The sequence below is a fragment of the Crocodylus porosus genome, unplaced genomic scaffold, assembly GCF_001723895.1.
Source record: "Crocodylus porosus isolate Cpor-Errol unplaced genomic scaffold, CroPor_comp1, whole genome shotgun sequence".
NCBI classification, from domain to species: Eukaryota; Metazoa; Chordata; order Crocodylia; family Crocodylidae; genus Crocodylus; species Crocodylus porosus.
The window spans coordinates 108,891,631-108,904,196 of NW_017728931.1; the positions used below are offsets into that span (position 1 = coordinate 108,891,631).

General features: G+C 43.9%; 1 protein-coding gene across 1 annotated transcript in view; it reads right to left on the reverse strand.

Annotated features, from left to right (window-relative positions):
• The window catches only part of SELENOO (selenoprotein O), a 27,455-nt gene that overhangs the window by 7,846 nt on the left and 7,043 nt on the right, over window positions 1-12,566 (reverse strand). Inside the window, exons 4-8 of the mRNA XM_019543474.1 lie at window positions 6,793-6,923; window positions 5,768-6,048; window positions 5,385-5,535; window positions 2,914-3,099; window positions 481-637 (exon numbers count right to left, since the gene is read on the reverse strand). Of these exons, the coding sequence (XP_019399019.1) occupies window positions 481-637; window positions 2,914-3,099; window positions 5,385-5,535; window positions 5,768-6,048; window positions 6,793-6,923 (906 nt within the window). The remainder of the gene's footprint in view (window positions 1-480; window positions 638-2,913; window positions 3,100-5,384; window positions 5,536-5,767; window positions 6,049-6,792; window positions 6,924-12,566) is intronic.

The window sequence follows — 12,566 nt, forward strand, 5'->3', positions numbered from 1 at the left end:
AAAGAACATGGTGAAATAAACATATCAAGTAGTCTGAAAATAGATTCATGTGAAACATTATAGGTTCTGAATCATTATGGCACTCTGTTTAAATGAGAGGCTTATCATCTTAAACTATACTTACATTACCACTGAAATATTATCAAAGTTAGTAGGTACCCAAATATTAAGGCACCGCTTTTAACAGTACAAGAAGTACAAATGAATTCCCAACACTCCTGGAAAACAAGCATCTACTCGACAGATGGGGAAAGCAAGTATTCATTCTACACCATACAACCAGGCCACAAACCACTCTGGAGCAGGAGCTGGGAGTGGGAAATAAAGGAATTTCTTGGTCCCTTCCTTTAGTTTGAATCACTACACCACCTCCCCTTCAAAACTAACCCAGACTGTCATGTTACATTCCTGGCTTTTGTTTGGAAAACAGGGGCTATCATGTCCATCATTATAAAGCCATGGTAAATAGCAATACTGCACCTCTGTGAAGTCACCATTTTCAGCTGCTTCTATGGCATTTTGAGCAATGTAGTTTCTCAAAATATATTTTGGATTGTTTGAATTCATAACTTTCATATGTTCAGCATTCCAGGTATCAACAGCACTAATGTTTTCTATTTCTTTTTCTAAGCGGGCTCTGAAATTAAACAAGCAGAAACAAACTGGGAGTTCTGTTTGGTTTATTTGGTTCAAATGGTCTGGGTCTATTTTCCCAAAATATGAGGACCTGCAAACCAAAGATGCTGAGAACATTGCCTATAAATCCTGTTGCTATAATCCGAAATACTGATTTAGAAATTTTGTTATTTCTAAAACAAGGTTATTTTCCCCATTTACCATGGGGGGAAGCCTGTCTTAGAATTTAATACAAGGACGGGGTGGGGACAGACTGCTGTGGCTCAGGCTCCAGCAACAGCTGCCATCTGCCTGCCACCTCTGCACCCTGCCATCTCCCACCAACAGCCTCTTGCCCCCCTCCCCCCCACCACACAGCCTCTGCTCCCCACCTGCCCCTCTCTATCCCCTCCTTACCTTTGGTATGTGCCAGAAGGCCCCTTTCTATGATGCAACTGGGTCACTGAGCACGGCTCCGTAGCAGCAGCAGCACACAGCCCACATCACTGCTTTGGGGGCTGGGTTGGGGCCGTGCTCTATGCCCCAGGCTAGAGTGGGGACAGAGCTTGCTGATGTAGAAGAAAGGTGAAGGGGAGGATGAATGCAAAGAGAAGAGGCTGGAGGGGAGAGGAAAAGGAGAGCAGAGGCTGGGAAGGGGCAGACACAAGCAAGGGGCAAGCTCCTTGACCTCCCCGTGTCACCTGCCTCCTCACTGCCTGCCCCCATGCAGTGGCAGGGGGAATGAATTAAAAGTGATCCTTCAATAATTAGATTCTATACATGGAAAAACATTTTTTTTTTAATTATAAATTGTCCATGTATACATAATCTAATTATTGGAGGGTCATCTTAGATTAAAGGTAATACGGTACGTGGCTTACCCCCCCCAAGAAAAAAACAAAACAAATCCCTCGCATTTAAGAATGTATTTCATAGTTCATCAGAAGTTAGCTCTTGAAGTTCAGCCACTGCAAAGCAACAGACAACCAAAAGACACATTTCCTGGAGACTTGAACTTTTTAGAAAACATCACTGCTTATTTAAAATCTGGCCAGATAAAATGTTTGATAATCATGCTACCTTAGTTTCTTTAATTACAGCACATGTTTTGCCAACATTTTTCTACGCACTCCATTGCCTAGGTCTCTTGGGTACTTACAAAAGGGTAGAGATGGAATATACTAGAAGCAATTGGTTCTACCTAAGTAATACTAATTCTGGCTACAAATAAGCAGACAGACAGAGAAGGTCACAAGGTTCCAGCACAAGTGAGAACAGGAGTCCAAACTTGATAATGGAAGGCAGCTACAACATTCTCCATGAGCTCTCTGCCAATGGAGGTTCCCTTACATAGACGTAAGTCTTTACAAAGAATTTTCAGTTGGCTTAGTTTTTTTTTTATATTTCCATGAAGTGCTAGATTGGCTTAGCACAGTGGTTCTCAACCCCCTTAGACTCAAGGCACCCGCTGGAAAATACTACCTTAGTTTTCACTTATTTTTTTGACTATAGCAAGAGACAGCAATCCTTCTGTTGCAAAGAACTTGAAGTCCACAACAGGTCAGAATTTTTTAACACTACGGCTTCCTATCTGAAATTTTTGGGTTTGCCTTGTGAATAGCGTTAACAAACCCGACAGCTAATATTACATGGCATCCTTGAAATGATCTCACAGCACCACGATTGAGAAGCATTGTTTTAGTGGAACAGTGACTGGACCTTCACATTTTGTTTTGCCTTAAGTTACCCCTCACCTACTCTTAAACAGAACTACTTCTACTGCTGAAGTGTTTGCATCTTGCTTCACCATACTGCAATAGATATGCAAGATGTACACTAAAGTCAAAATTATTGATTGTACCCACTGGCAATGTGTAGAGGGATATGGGGGGAGGGGGAGCATGTGCCCCCCTCTGAGATTGGCCCTCACTGGCTGGTGCCCCCCCCCAAGAATGTAGGGGTCCAGAGAGAAGTGCTGGTGGCAGCAATTGGCCACCAGCACCCAGGGGGGACACCCCACCTTGGTCAGCAATCAGCCACTGGTGCCTCCCCAGTATCAGGAGGCAGATTACCACAGGTTAGCCTGTGGTAGTTCAGTCTTCTAATTGTTCCAAACCAGAGGCCAGCAACCTATGGCCTGCAAAGAAATTGGGACACCAATCCCCTGTTGCAGCCTATCATCCCAGATTCTGCATTTTACTAACAGTGAGCTAATCATTTTTAGTGGTCATATACACTGCTGCTCCGTAAGTGTAATGGAGCACACATGCAACAAACTCACCATTTAATATATCTCACCTGTATTTCTCTAACCATTCTGTCCAATGTCTGTTATTTCTGCTGAGTAGGTCAGCTGCTGTTAACTGCTGCAATTTAGAATATTGCTCTATGCGTTCTAATTCTTCATTTATATTAGCTTTTGTTCCAATTAAAGCAAACAGTTGAGGATTAGACTGAGCCAACATCAGCATCATGGAAAGTTGTCTAGGGATAAGAGGGGGGAAAAAAAAAAATCACTTAATTGACAGGTAAGGACTGGCTTTTTGTAGTGTATGCTGTTTCTCCCCCAGCAATTTAGTCTTTACAGTGCAAGTACAGCATGCAACAAATCATGACAAGAATACATTCATTTCACTCTTCCCTCATCCTCCCATTTATTCACTCATAGTGTTATGTGAAGTCTGGACTATAAACCTGAGGTTTTTAAAACCCCAGAGGATTTAGATGAACCATCCTCATTGAAGCTACTGAAAACTGTCTAAGCTTCAGGCAGTTTCGAAAAAATCTCAGTTCAGTATTTTTGTATAGTGAATACTCAAATAGGATTTCACCCTTAACTGTGGGGAGGAGGGGAATACTTATAGGCATGACAGTGCAATAATACAAATATTGCATATAGACAAGAGAAAGCTTTAGGAAAAACTGGGTATAAACATACTGGTATTATCATGTAATCACACCATAAATTAATAAAATCACAGACTTGTTTATATATTAACCAAATGTGCTAGAAGTAATTCTGGGCAAGATACCCCTAGCTAATTTAGTGCATAATGGCTTTAATATATTCTGCTAAAAATAAAGTGGCAATGACATTAACCGGGGGGTAATTTGTTAAAATTATAGGATGGAAATTACTACTTTTACTAATGGAGTCTTTAACATTCAAGTTGTTTTGGCATTGTTTTAATTAGCTTTCAAGCTCAGGCTAACAGTCCAAGAGTTTTACAGCATTCTGAATACTAGGTTCAATCAACTTCTCCACCTCACTGTCTAAACAAGCAACATATTTGGTTTTTTTAAACAGTACTTTTTCCATGCAGCATCAACCAAGCCATCTAAAATAAACTTTGTAAATTGAATCAATTCATTTACAGAAAGGAGCTAAAAAGACATGAGGTCCTACCATCCCTGCTCTCCCAGAAACTAAAGGACAGCTCATTACCTAGAAGACTTGATTTTTCCTCCAAATAAGTTACTCTTCAATTCTCATCTATGCATCTAATGCACACATAGCTATGGCATTTAAGTGTTAGTGTACAATAGCTGTCATACAGTACTGCACAAAAAACCTTTATTTCTGTACTGTTTTGGCTTTATTCATTTTTATGTTCATCAAAGTCTGAATGCAGAATCCCAAAAGGACTGCCACATCCACAGCTGTTTAATGAAATATGTCCATATAGCAAGACACATATTCATCATTCTAAAAGTGTAGATCCAGACTGAAGCTTGATTTAGTAAGAAATAACTAACTTCTTAGATTTTTTCCCATTTTTGTTTCTAATTTACCACACTTCAATTGAAATTTAACTCAACGCCACCACCTAAAAACTGATATACAACTATCATCACCTTGTCAGGACAGCAAAATGTGTGAGCATTCTTATAATGCTCTACAGTTATGGTTTCTACTCAGATTGACAATTCCAGTATCAGTACCTAGAGGAAAAGAATTAAAGCTAAGTAAATGGTTTTGTAATCGACATAATATCTGCTAAATGGGGGTGGGGGCAGGAGTATGAGCCTTGAAACAGATGTACAAGATCTACCATAAAAATATACTAGGAGCAAGCAAGAAATGTAAGGGTCACCTCTTAGTGAGTCTCTGTTTTCCACTGCTCCAGTAATGCAGCACATTGGTAATCCCAAGGTAAGTGCCAGATGCAACAGATTTACAGCTGCTCTGTGCTACCAGAAGAGTGCAGAACAGCTGTGTACTAGTGAATCTGGCCCTAGAAGTGGTAATTGGATGTCTCTGGGGAAGTATACAGAATATTTAGCACGGAGTGTTAAAGACTATTTGCAGGATGTGACACATTACTTGGTGGTTTAAATCTAGTTATTAGCGAAGTTCATCTCAGAACTACCAAATTAGGCAACCCTGGCTGACCTCAGCAGAGAAGCTAAGTGAGGTGGGGGGAAAAGAAAAAAAGATATGCCCACTAATCACAGGCTAGAAATTCTCTGACAGGGTAACAGAGAATGTGTCCTGCCACTGTATACATCTCACTTAATTTGTGGGTATGTTTTCAATACTAAAAATCTCTTGCATTGCAAGTGTGTCTAACTCTATCCCAACTATGCAGTTGGTCCATTAAAAAAATATCACCCTAAGAAACCCATGCCTCTTGCATAATTTCTGGACTATCATGGCTACAGCATCATTCTAACACTACCTTAAACATTAAAAACAAACAAAAATTAACAATACTATGGAGATGTCTGAAAACCCCAATTTAAAAAATGATTGTTTATTTAATTTGTACCTTGGATCCATCTGGGGCTTGAAAGCAACTTTCAATTCTTCCATGGAAGCACACTGATTGGCAATTTTTTCTAGAAATTCCTCAAATTTAAAAAAATCCACATCTACTGAGAAAGAACTCAGCAACCGGAAAATATTTGTGAAGTCTCCACCTAAAACAAAACCAAACGCACAATTATATTTGTTCTGAAAGATTAAATAAGACTGTGTAGCTTTAAACTTGAGGTTTGTGATCCAATTTGTTTCTTTAAATATAATAAAACTTTTGAAGCAATTTTTGTTTGTGTTTAAGAGAAAACTAGTCTCTTGTTGACTATTTTTTAAATGTTCAAAATATTAGGTAAAATTGATTGCACATTATATTCTATCCTTTTCCTCACTAACCTGTGAGATGCATAGTTTCTAGGAGTTCAGATACCAATTTATTATCTTCTTCTAATTCCAGCTGAATGAGTCCTAGCTTCTTTCTCATCTTCTGCAAATAATGTTTCTCAAATTCTACATTGTACTCCTCTTCCAGAATGAGTTCGCTGATCTCCAAGGGCAATTCAGGGACTAAAGCTTCAGCAAGCTTCCCTAGGTTCCATTTGCAAATTTCCGGCTGCTTGTTATAAGCATAGCGTCCTGTATTATCAGAACCATTGCAAATGTGCTCAGGGTCATATCTACAAAGAAAAAAAATGGTTAGCATTCTTCTAGTTAATTGGTTAGATCCTTTAGGACACTAGAAAATCCAAAAAGGAATAGTGCTGCTAGTTTTGACATTTCTCCCGAATTATTCATCTAAGCATGTTCTTCTCCTGCTGTTCTTTGAAAGATTTTGGGTCAGGTCTGGATTACCCAAAGACAAAATAAATGCCAAAGGAGAAACAGTCTACATTGGTTGTCTTCAAGCTTTTGACCCCATGGCCTAAATGAGTGGAACACGGCATGTCTGCAAGCCAGATTGAGGCCCACACACCAGGATCAGGCCTTATGGGGACTTGGCTGGCCCCTGCCTGCTAGAATCAGGTCCACCCCCACCAGCCTGCATACGAGGATTGTGCCCTGCATCTAGCACACAGGGCCCCAAGGCTCCCCACGGGTCCAGAAATTTGGCAACAGGGAAGCAGTGCTACCACTCCCCCAGCCAACAATTTTTCAGGACTGTGAGGAGCCCTGCTGGCTGGATGAAACAACACTAGGGGCTGGATCTGGCCAGGCTTCAGCACTGCTGGTCTAGACAGAGATAAGACAAGTAGAGATTAGAAAAAGTAACATAAATAAATGCAGGATAATTACAGCTAATTTAATCGTCCTCGTTACAAATAAGGTTCATACATCCACTTAAAAGAAAGCTGAAAAGAAACAAAGAGTCAGATTTTGCAGAGCAAACATTTATACATTTCAGATCATTATGCCATACTGACCTGTCCATAAACCCAAAAGGGCCATAGTCAATAGTAAGTCCTACGATGCTCATGTTATCTGTATTCAGAACACCATGGCAAAATCCAACACACTGCCATTCAGCAACCAACCTTGCTGTCCGCTTTGTTATCTGAAAAAACAACACTGTCCATTTTCAATATAGCTTAGGTATTTGTATGTGTGAGGTATGTTATTTTAAGCCAAACAGTACTATTTTGCAAAATCCTATTGTGTTATAGTTTAAAGTTTGCAATTCAGGAAAATTACTTTCCGCTATGGCATGTTCTCCTGATCCACTAACAGGATTAACCCAAAAACAAAATAATGGTTGATCAAGAATGCCAAGGAAATGCCCTCTACAGATTTTTCACTTACTATAATGGAAACATGATTTGGCTTTTGGATTACTTAAAATTAGTTATGTATCTTAACTTTTCTTTGTTACATGTCTTCTCCTCCTATTATCACCCTATACTTTCTATACTTAGAGTTCATTCTATTTTCTTCCCTTCTCTGTTTAACTGAAGTCGCCTTTTTGTACCACTCAAGGATTATTCCTCCATTTTCCAAATACATGTGGCCTCCAAGCGAATCTTGGTGGTAGGGTGGGAATAAAAGAAAGGAAATAATGCAGAGAGTCAGGAATGAAGGAAAGGGGAAGTACTGACAAACTCAGAGCAGCCATCCAACAATAAAGGAGGTTTCCAAAACAGATTCAGGAACACTATTTGGAAGAAATCTTATTTAGAAAAGCTAATGCAAAACAACCCTACACTATTACTATATTTGTAACAGGTAACCTCTGGTGTTTGCTTAACTCCAGAACAACATCCATACAATCTCAATCTTCTTCTATATTAATAAAAGGGGGGGGTGTGGGGGGGTGGAGACATGAAACACTGCATACTAAGGGGCCCTGGGAGTGTGCACCTGGGTGCTTTTTTTTTTTTTTGTAATTTGGCTCAAAAAAAATGCTGCCCATTTTTTGATCTATACTGCATAACCCCCTGTGACAGGTCAGCCCCAGGAAGCAGAATAAATTTGCATGTGCAAAACATTCTTTAGCAAAGCTCCTGGCCAAGGTCAACCAGTACAGCTGGAGAAGGCTCTGGATTTAGGAGTATTCCCCTAAGGCTGTGGTTGGGACTGGTTAACAGGAGCTATGGTGTGCGTGCACACACACGGGCACCCTTTTATTAATATAGAAGAAGAAAGTTTGCAGTGGCCACACACTACTACCACATTATATCGGAAACTAACCAACCACTCCAACTATCAGCAGGATCCAGTGACTACAGCCAATCTCTATGTTACATTTCTATCTGCTCTAAACCTACCAACCAGAATGTACACCTTGAAGACCTGCCGCAGGGGTTTCTAAATCTACAATATAATCCCCAAACCATAGCCAGTTATCAAAGCTAGAGTCAGACCTCCACTTAAACCTGCTACAATACCAGCTCCGTGAAAAGAACAACAGAACCCTCTGCTTGTCACTTACAGGCCCCAGCTTGGGCATATTAATGACCACCAACACCACCTGCAAAATGACACCTATCTCAAGGCAGCCATTAGGGAAAGAGTCTGTCTTGGCTTGTGGAAGTCCTCCAACTGCAAATGACCTCTCACCATCAACAGGCTACCTAACTCCTATACACACCAAGACCCCAGATCTTCCAACAGACCCAGATGCCAACTCATCAACATATATCACACCATGTCTGAACCAACCATCTCAGCTTCATTTACCTGCTCCTCTACCAACATTATATATGCCATTATCTGCTTACAGTGCCCCTCTGTAATCTATATTAGGACCATCTCTATGTGAAAGAATGAATGAACACCGATCTGACCTCAAGTCCAGAGAGACACAATAGCTCGCAGCAGAACACTAACATCCCATCACTGACCTCAGAGTAGTTATTCTTAGATAATGAGATTTTAAAGCCCCACTTGAACAAAAAAAAAAAATCATGAATGGACTAGACTGTTAAGCATTGTCTACTCTAGCTAGTAGCAAAACAAGGTTGCTTTCATAGTGCATGTTATTATGTGCATATATTTGCACCATATAATCTTTAAATACCTTGGTTCAATAACATAGGCCACAGCTGCAATTACCAAGCCAAATCTTTTAACTCCAGGATAACACGGACACCCAAGTGATGTCCATAATTTTAACCATGAAGAAACCTTGGATGACAGTAATGAGCTCCTTGAGGAAACCGAGGTAACCTTAACTCCAGCATTTCCTAACTTCCAAGTGCTGTATTATATAAACTTAACCCACCAGTGTTTTCTCTTTAGAAAGTACTCATACACGTAAGGTAACCGAAACCATATTAAAGTTGCAGGGTGGGGGCAATAAATTCAGATATACTACCTAAAATAATTTTCCCTAGATTAGACTGTCTACAGCAGTGGTCTCCAAACTTTTTAGGTCAGAGATCACTTCTGGAATTTAAGAGGAAGCAAAGTTTTACCCACCTCCAGCAGGTAAGTCTGTGGGGAGGGGAAAGGGGGAGATCGAGGCCCTAGCCCTAGCCCACTCCCTCCCTCACTGCTGGGGCCTTGATCGCCATGCCTTTCCCCCCCGCCCCCCAATGGCAGTGAGGGAGGGGTAAGCCCTGCACAGCTGGGGCAGGTGGGGGACAGAGCTGTGAGCGGCTCATCCAGGGGGCATGGGGAGCTGGGTGGGGGGCACGCAGCCCAGAAAGGAAGGGGCACATGCCCCCGGATCTGGATGCAGGGTGGGGCAGGCTGGGGCTGAGACAGTGCTGGGCTCTTCCCGGCCAGGCTGTGATCAGGCCAGATGGTAGCGGTGCTGGGAGAGGGCCCACTTTGGGTAGGGTCTCTCTGCTTCCAGCGCCACCCACACCAAGTGCAGCGCAGGCCAGATCTGGCAGGAACAGCCCGGCGCAGCCTGCTAGCCCACCCTCTCCCGTCCCCATGTTTTTCAGGCATGGGACAGTTGCACTGAGCTGTTCCTGCTAGGCCTGGCCCATGCTGCACTCAATGGTGGTGCTGGGAATGAGGGTTGGGGGGCTACGGCCCCCCTCCCATGGCCCTGCTCCCAGTGCTGCTGCTGCAGCCACTGGGCCTGAGCACAGCCCAGCCAGGAAGAGCCTGGCACTGCCTTGGCCTCAGCCTGCCCCGCCCTGCGTGCAGATCTGGGGACATGTACCCCTGCCCTCCTGAGCTTCCTACTTTTGGTAGGAAACAATAATTAAATCAAGGCTTTCTGACCAGCAATTTAAGTGAAACTCACCCTGATCAAAAGTTTTAAAATAGCATTTTGGTTCAATTCATGAGTTCCTGAAATTGATACAGTACTAGCTAGGTCATGATACATCCTGATAAGTAAAGCAAATCCTGCTGCCTCACTGAGCCCAGTATCAACCAAGTTCTTTGTTTTATTCGACTGCCAAATTTAAGCTCTCTGAAATTAAGTTCAGTTATCATACATTATATCCTGTGTCAGAGCCAAGACTTCTTTTCCTTTAAGAAAATCAGAAAGATCCAGCAGGTAAATCTTATGGCCTCTTTCCACTTTCCCAACTTCCTTACGTGGGGTTTTCAAACTGTATGCACTGAATAGAGCTCTAGAATGAAAAGTTACCTGAATGTGCATCTTATTGATACTTCAATGAGCAATAAGCACCTCTCATCCCTTGTCCCTAGTAAGGAAGGTGCACATTAGTTTCTTTAGTTATTCTTAAGGTAGTAAAGAGTGAAGAATACCGCCACTGTTTCAACATTTTTATGCATAATATGAACAAACAGCAGTGATGGCATTTCAAGCTAAGATTCCACAATATTAGCTCAACCATATTACATGTTTGTACAAAGGAACCTGTTCAGCTTACATAAGAGAAGGCTGAGAAGTGATATGGTGGCCGCCTACAAACTTGCCAAGGGAGACCAGCAGGCAATGGGAGAATCCCTGTTCCCCTGAGCACTACCGGGAGTTACAAGGAATAACAGCCATAAGCTGACCGAGAGTAGATTCAGGCTAGATATCAGGAGGCGCTACTTCACAGTCAAGGTGGCTAGGAGCTGGAACCAGCTTCCTAGGGAAGTGGTGCTTGCCCCTACCCTGGGGATCTTCAAAAGGAGGCTAGACAATCATCTAGCTGGGGTCGTTTGACTCCAGCATCCTTTCCTGCCCGTGGCAGGGGGTCAGACTTGATGGCCTGCTTAGGTGCCTTCTGACCCTACCAACTATGAATAAATATACATAAATGCTACATAGACATAAGAGGTGTGTCCAGATGAGCGGGAATGTGTGGTACACAGTACCACAGAGCCATCTGTGGTACCATACACACTGCACATGCAGGTGTTCACTGCACTGCTACTTAGCAGCATGAGGGGGGCAGGGCAGGTGACACTAGCCAATCCTGGTGTCAAAAAAAAAAGCGCCTAAAAAAAGTGGAGTGGTCCACATGGCAGCAGCAGCACACACCATTCAAAGCTGGAGCCTGGCTGGCCAGAGCCATGATCCGGCTGCTGGCTAGGCGCCCTGCTTTAGGATCGCTGTAACTGCAGCCCCTTGGAGCCCCCAGGACCAGTGATGACATGTAGGTGGTGAAAAGGGGTGCACATGCACCCCCTGAGAGCGCTGGTGCACCTCAACAGCTGCACTCGCTGCATAGGTGACAAGCGGGGGGGCAGGTGCGACTGCCAGTGCCCCCCCGCGAGCACCGGCCGGGGAGTGGGGCTGCCAGGAGAAGCAGCCACAGCCACTCCTGGAAGCACCGCAGCTGCTTTTCGGTGAGTGAGATCAGCTGCAGGGGGAGTCCTCCCTGGACAGGATGATCAGCCGTGGGGGAAACCCCCCCCGGTTGCCGAGGGGGCATGTGCCTTCCTGACTCAAGAAGCACCAGCCGCCCATGCCTAGAAACCCAGGTAATGCTGCTGGGGCCAACCCAGGTGCTAGCTGCAGCCTCCCCTACCCCACCCAGGGCAAGCGCTGCATGCCAGAGCATGTGTGCATAGGCGTTCCCCGGGGACAAGAAGCAGTGGCACAATGTCAATGGACGTGGTCATCATGGGTGACCTGAACTTTCCAGACATCTGCTGGGAAGAGCAATCAGCCAGCTCTGACTGCTTACGTACGTTCCTAGCCAAAATGCAGGACCTCCATCTAACCCAGGAAGTGCACAGCCCCACCAGGGGTGACACCTTGTTGGACTTGGTGCTGGCCACGGGTGACGACCTGGTGAGGGGGCTGAGGATGCTCGACTACCTGGGCGACAGTGATCATCGCCTGCTGGAATTCACCATCCAGCACAAGGTGGCAAAGGCCTGCAGCAAGGCAGCAGTCCTAGATTTCAGGAGGGAGGACTTCAATGAGCTAAGGAGAATAGTTGGGGAAGCACTGAGGTCCCGGAGGGGAGGGGAGCCAGGTGTCCAAGAAGAGTGGTCGTTCCTTAAGGAGACGATCCTCCAAACCCGAGGGAGGTAATCCCAACACGGATCAAAGGGAGCAGGAGGGTGCAAAAGCCCCCACTGCTCACCAAAAGCATCCAGAATGACTCCCAGCTACAAGGAAGGCACACACCCAATGGAAGGGAGGGCCATCACCAGGCAGGACTACACTGTGGTTGCTCGGGAATGCAGGGGGCAGTCAGGAAGGCCAAGGCAGAGATGGAACTGGGACTAGCTTCCCAGATCAAGGACAAGAAGTCCTTTTTAAATACCATATTTTTCGGACCATAAGACGCACTTTTTTCCCCCCAAAAGTGGGGGGAAAACGAGGGTGCGTCTT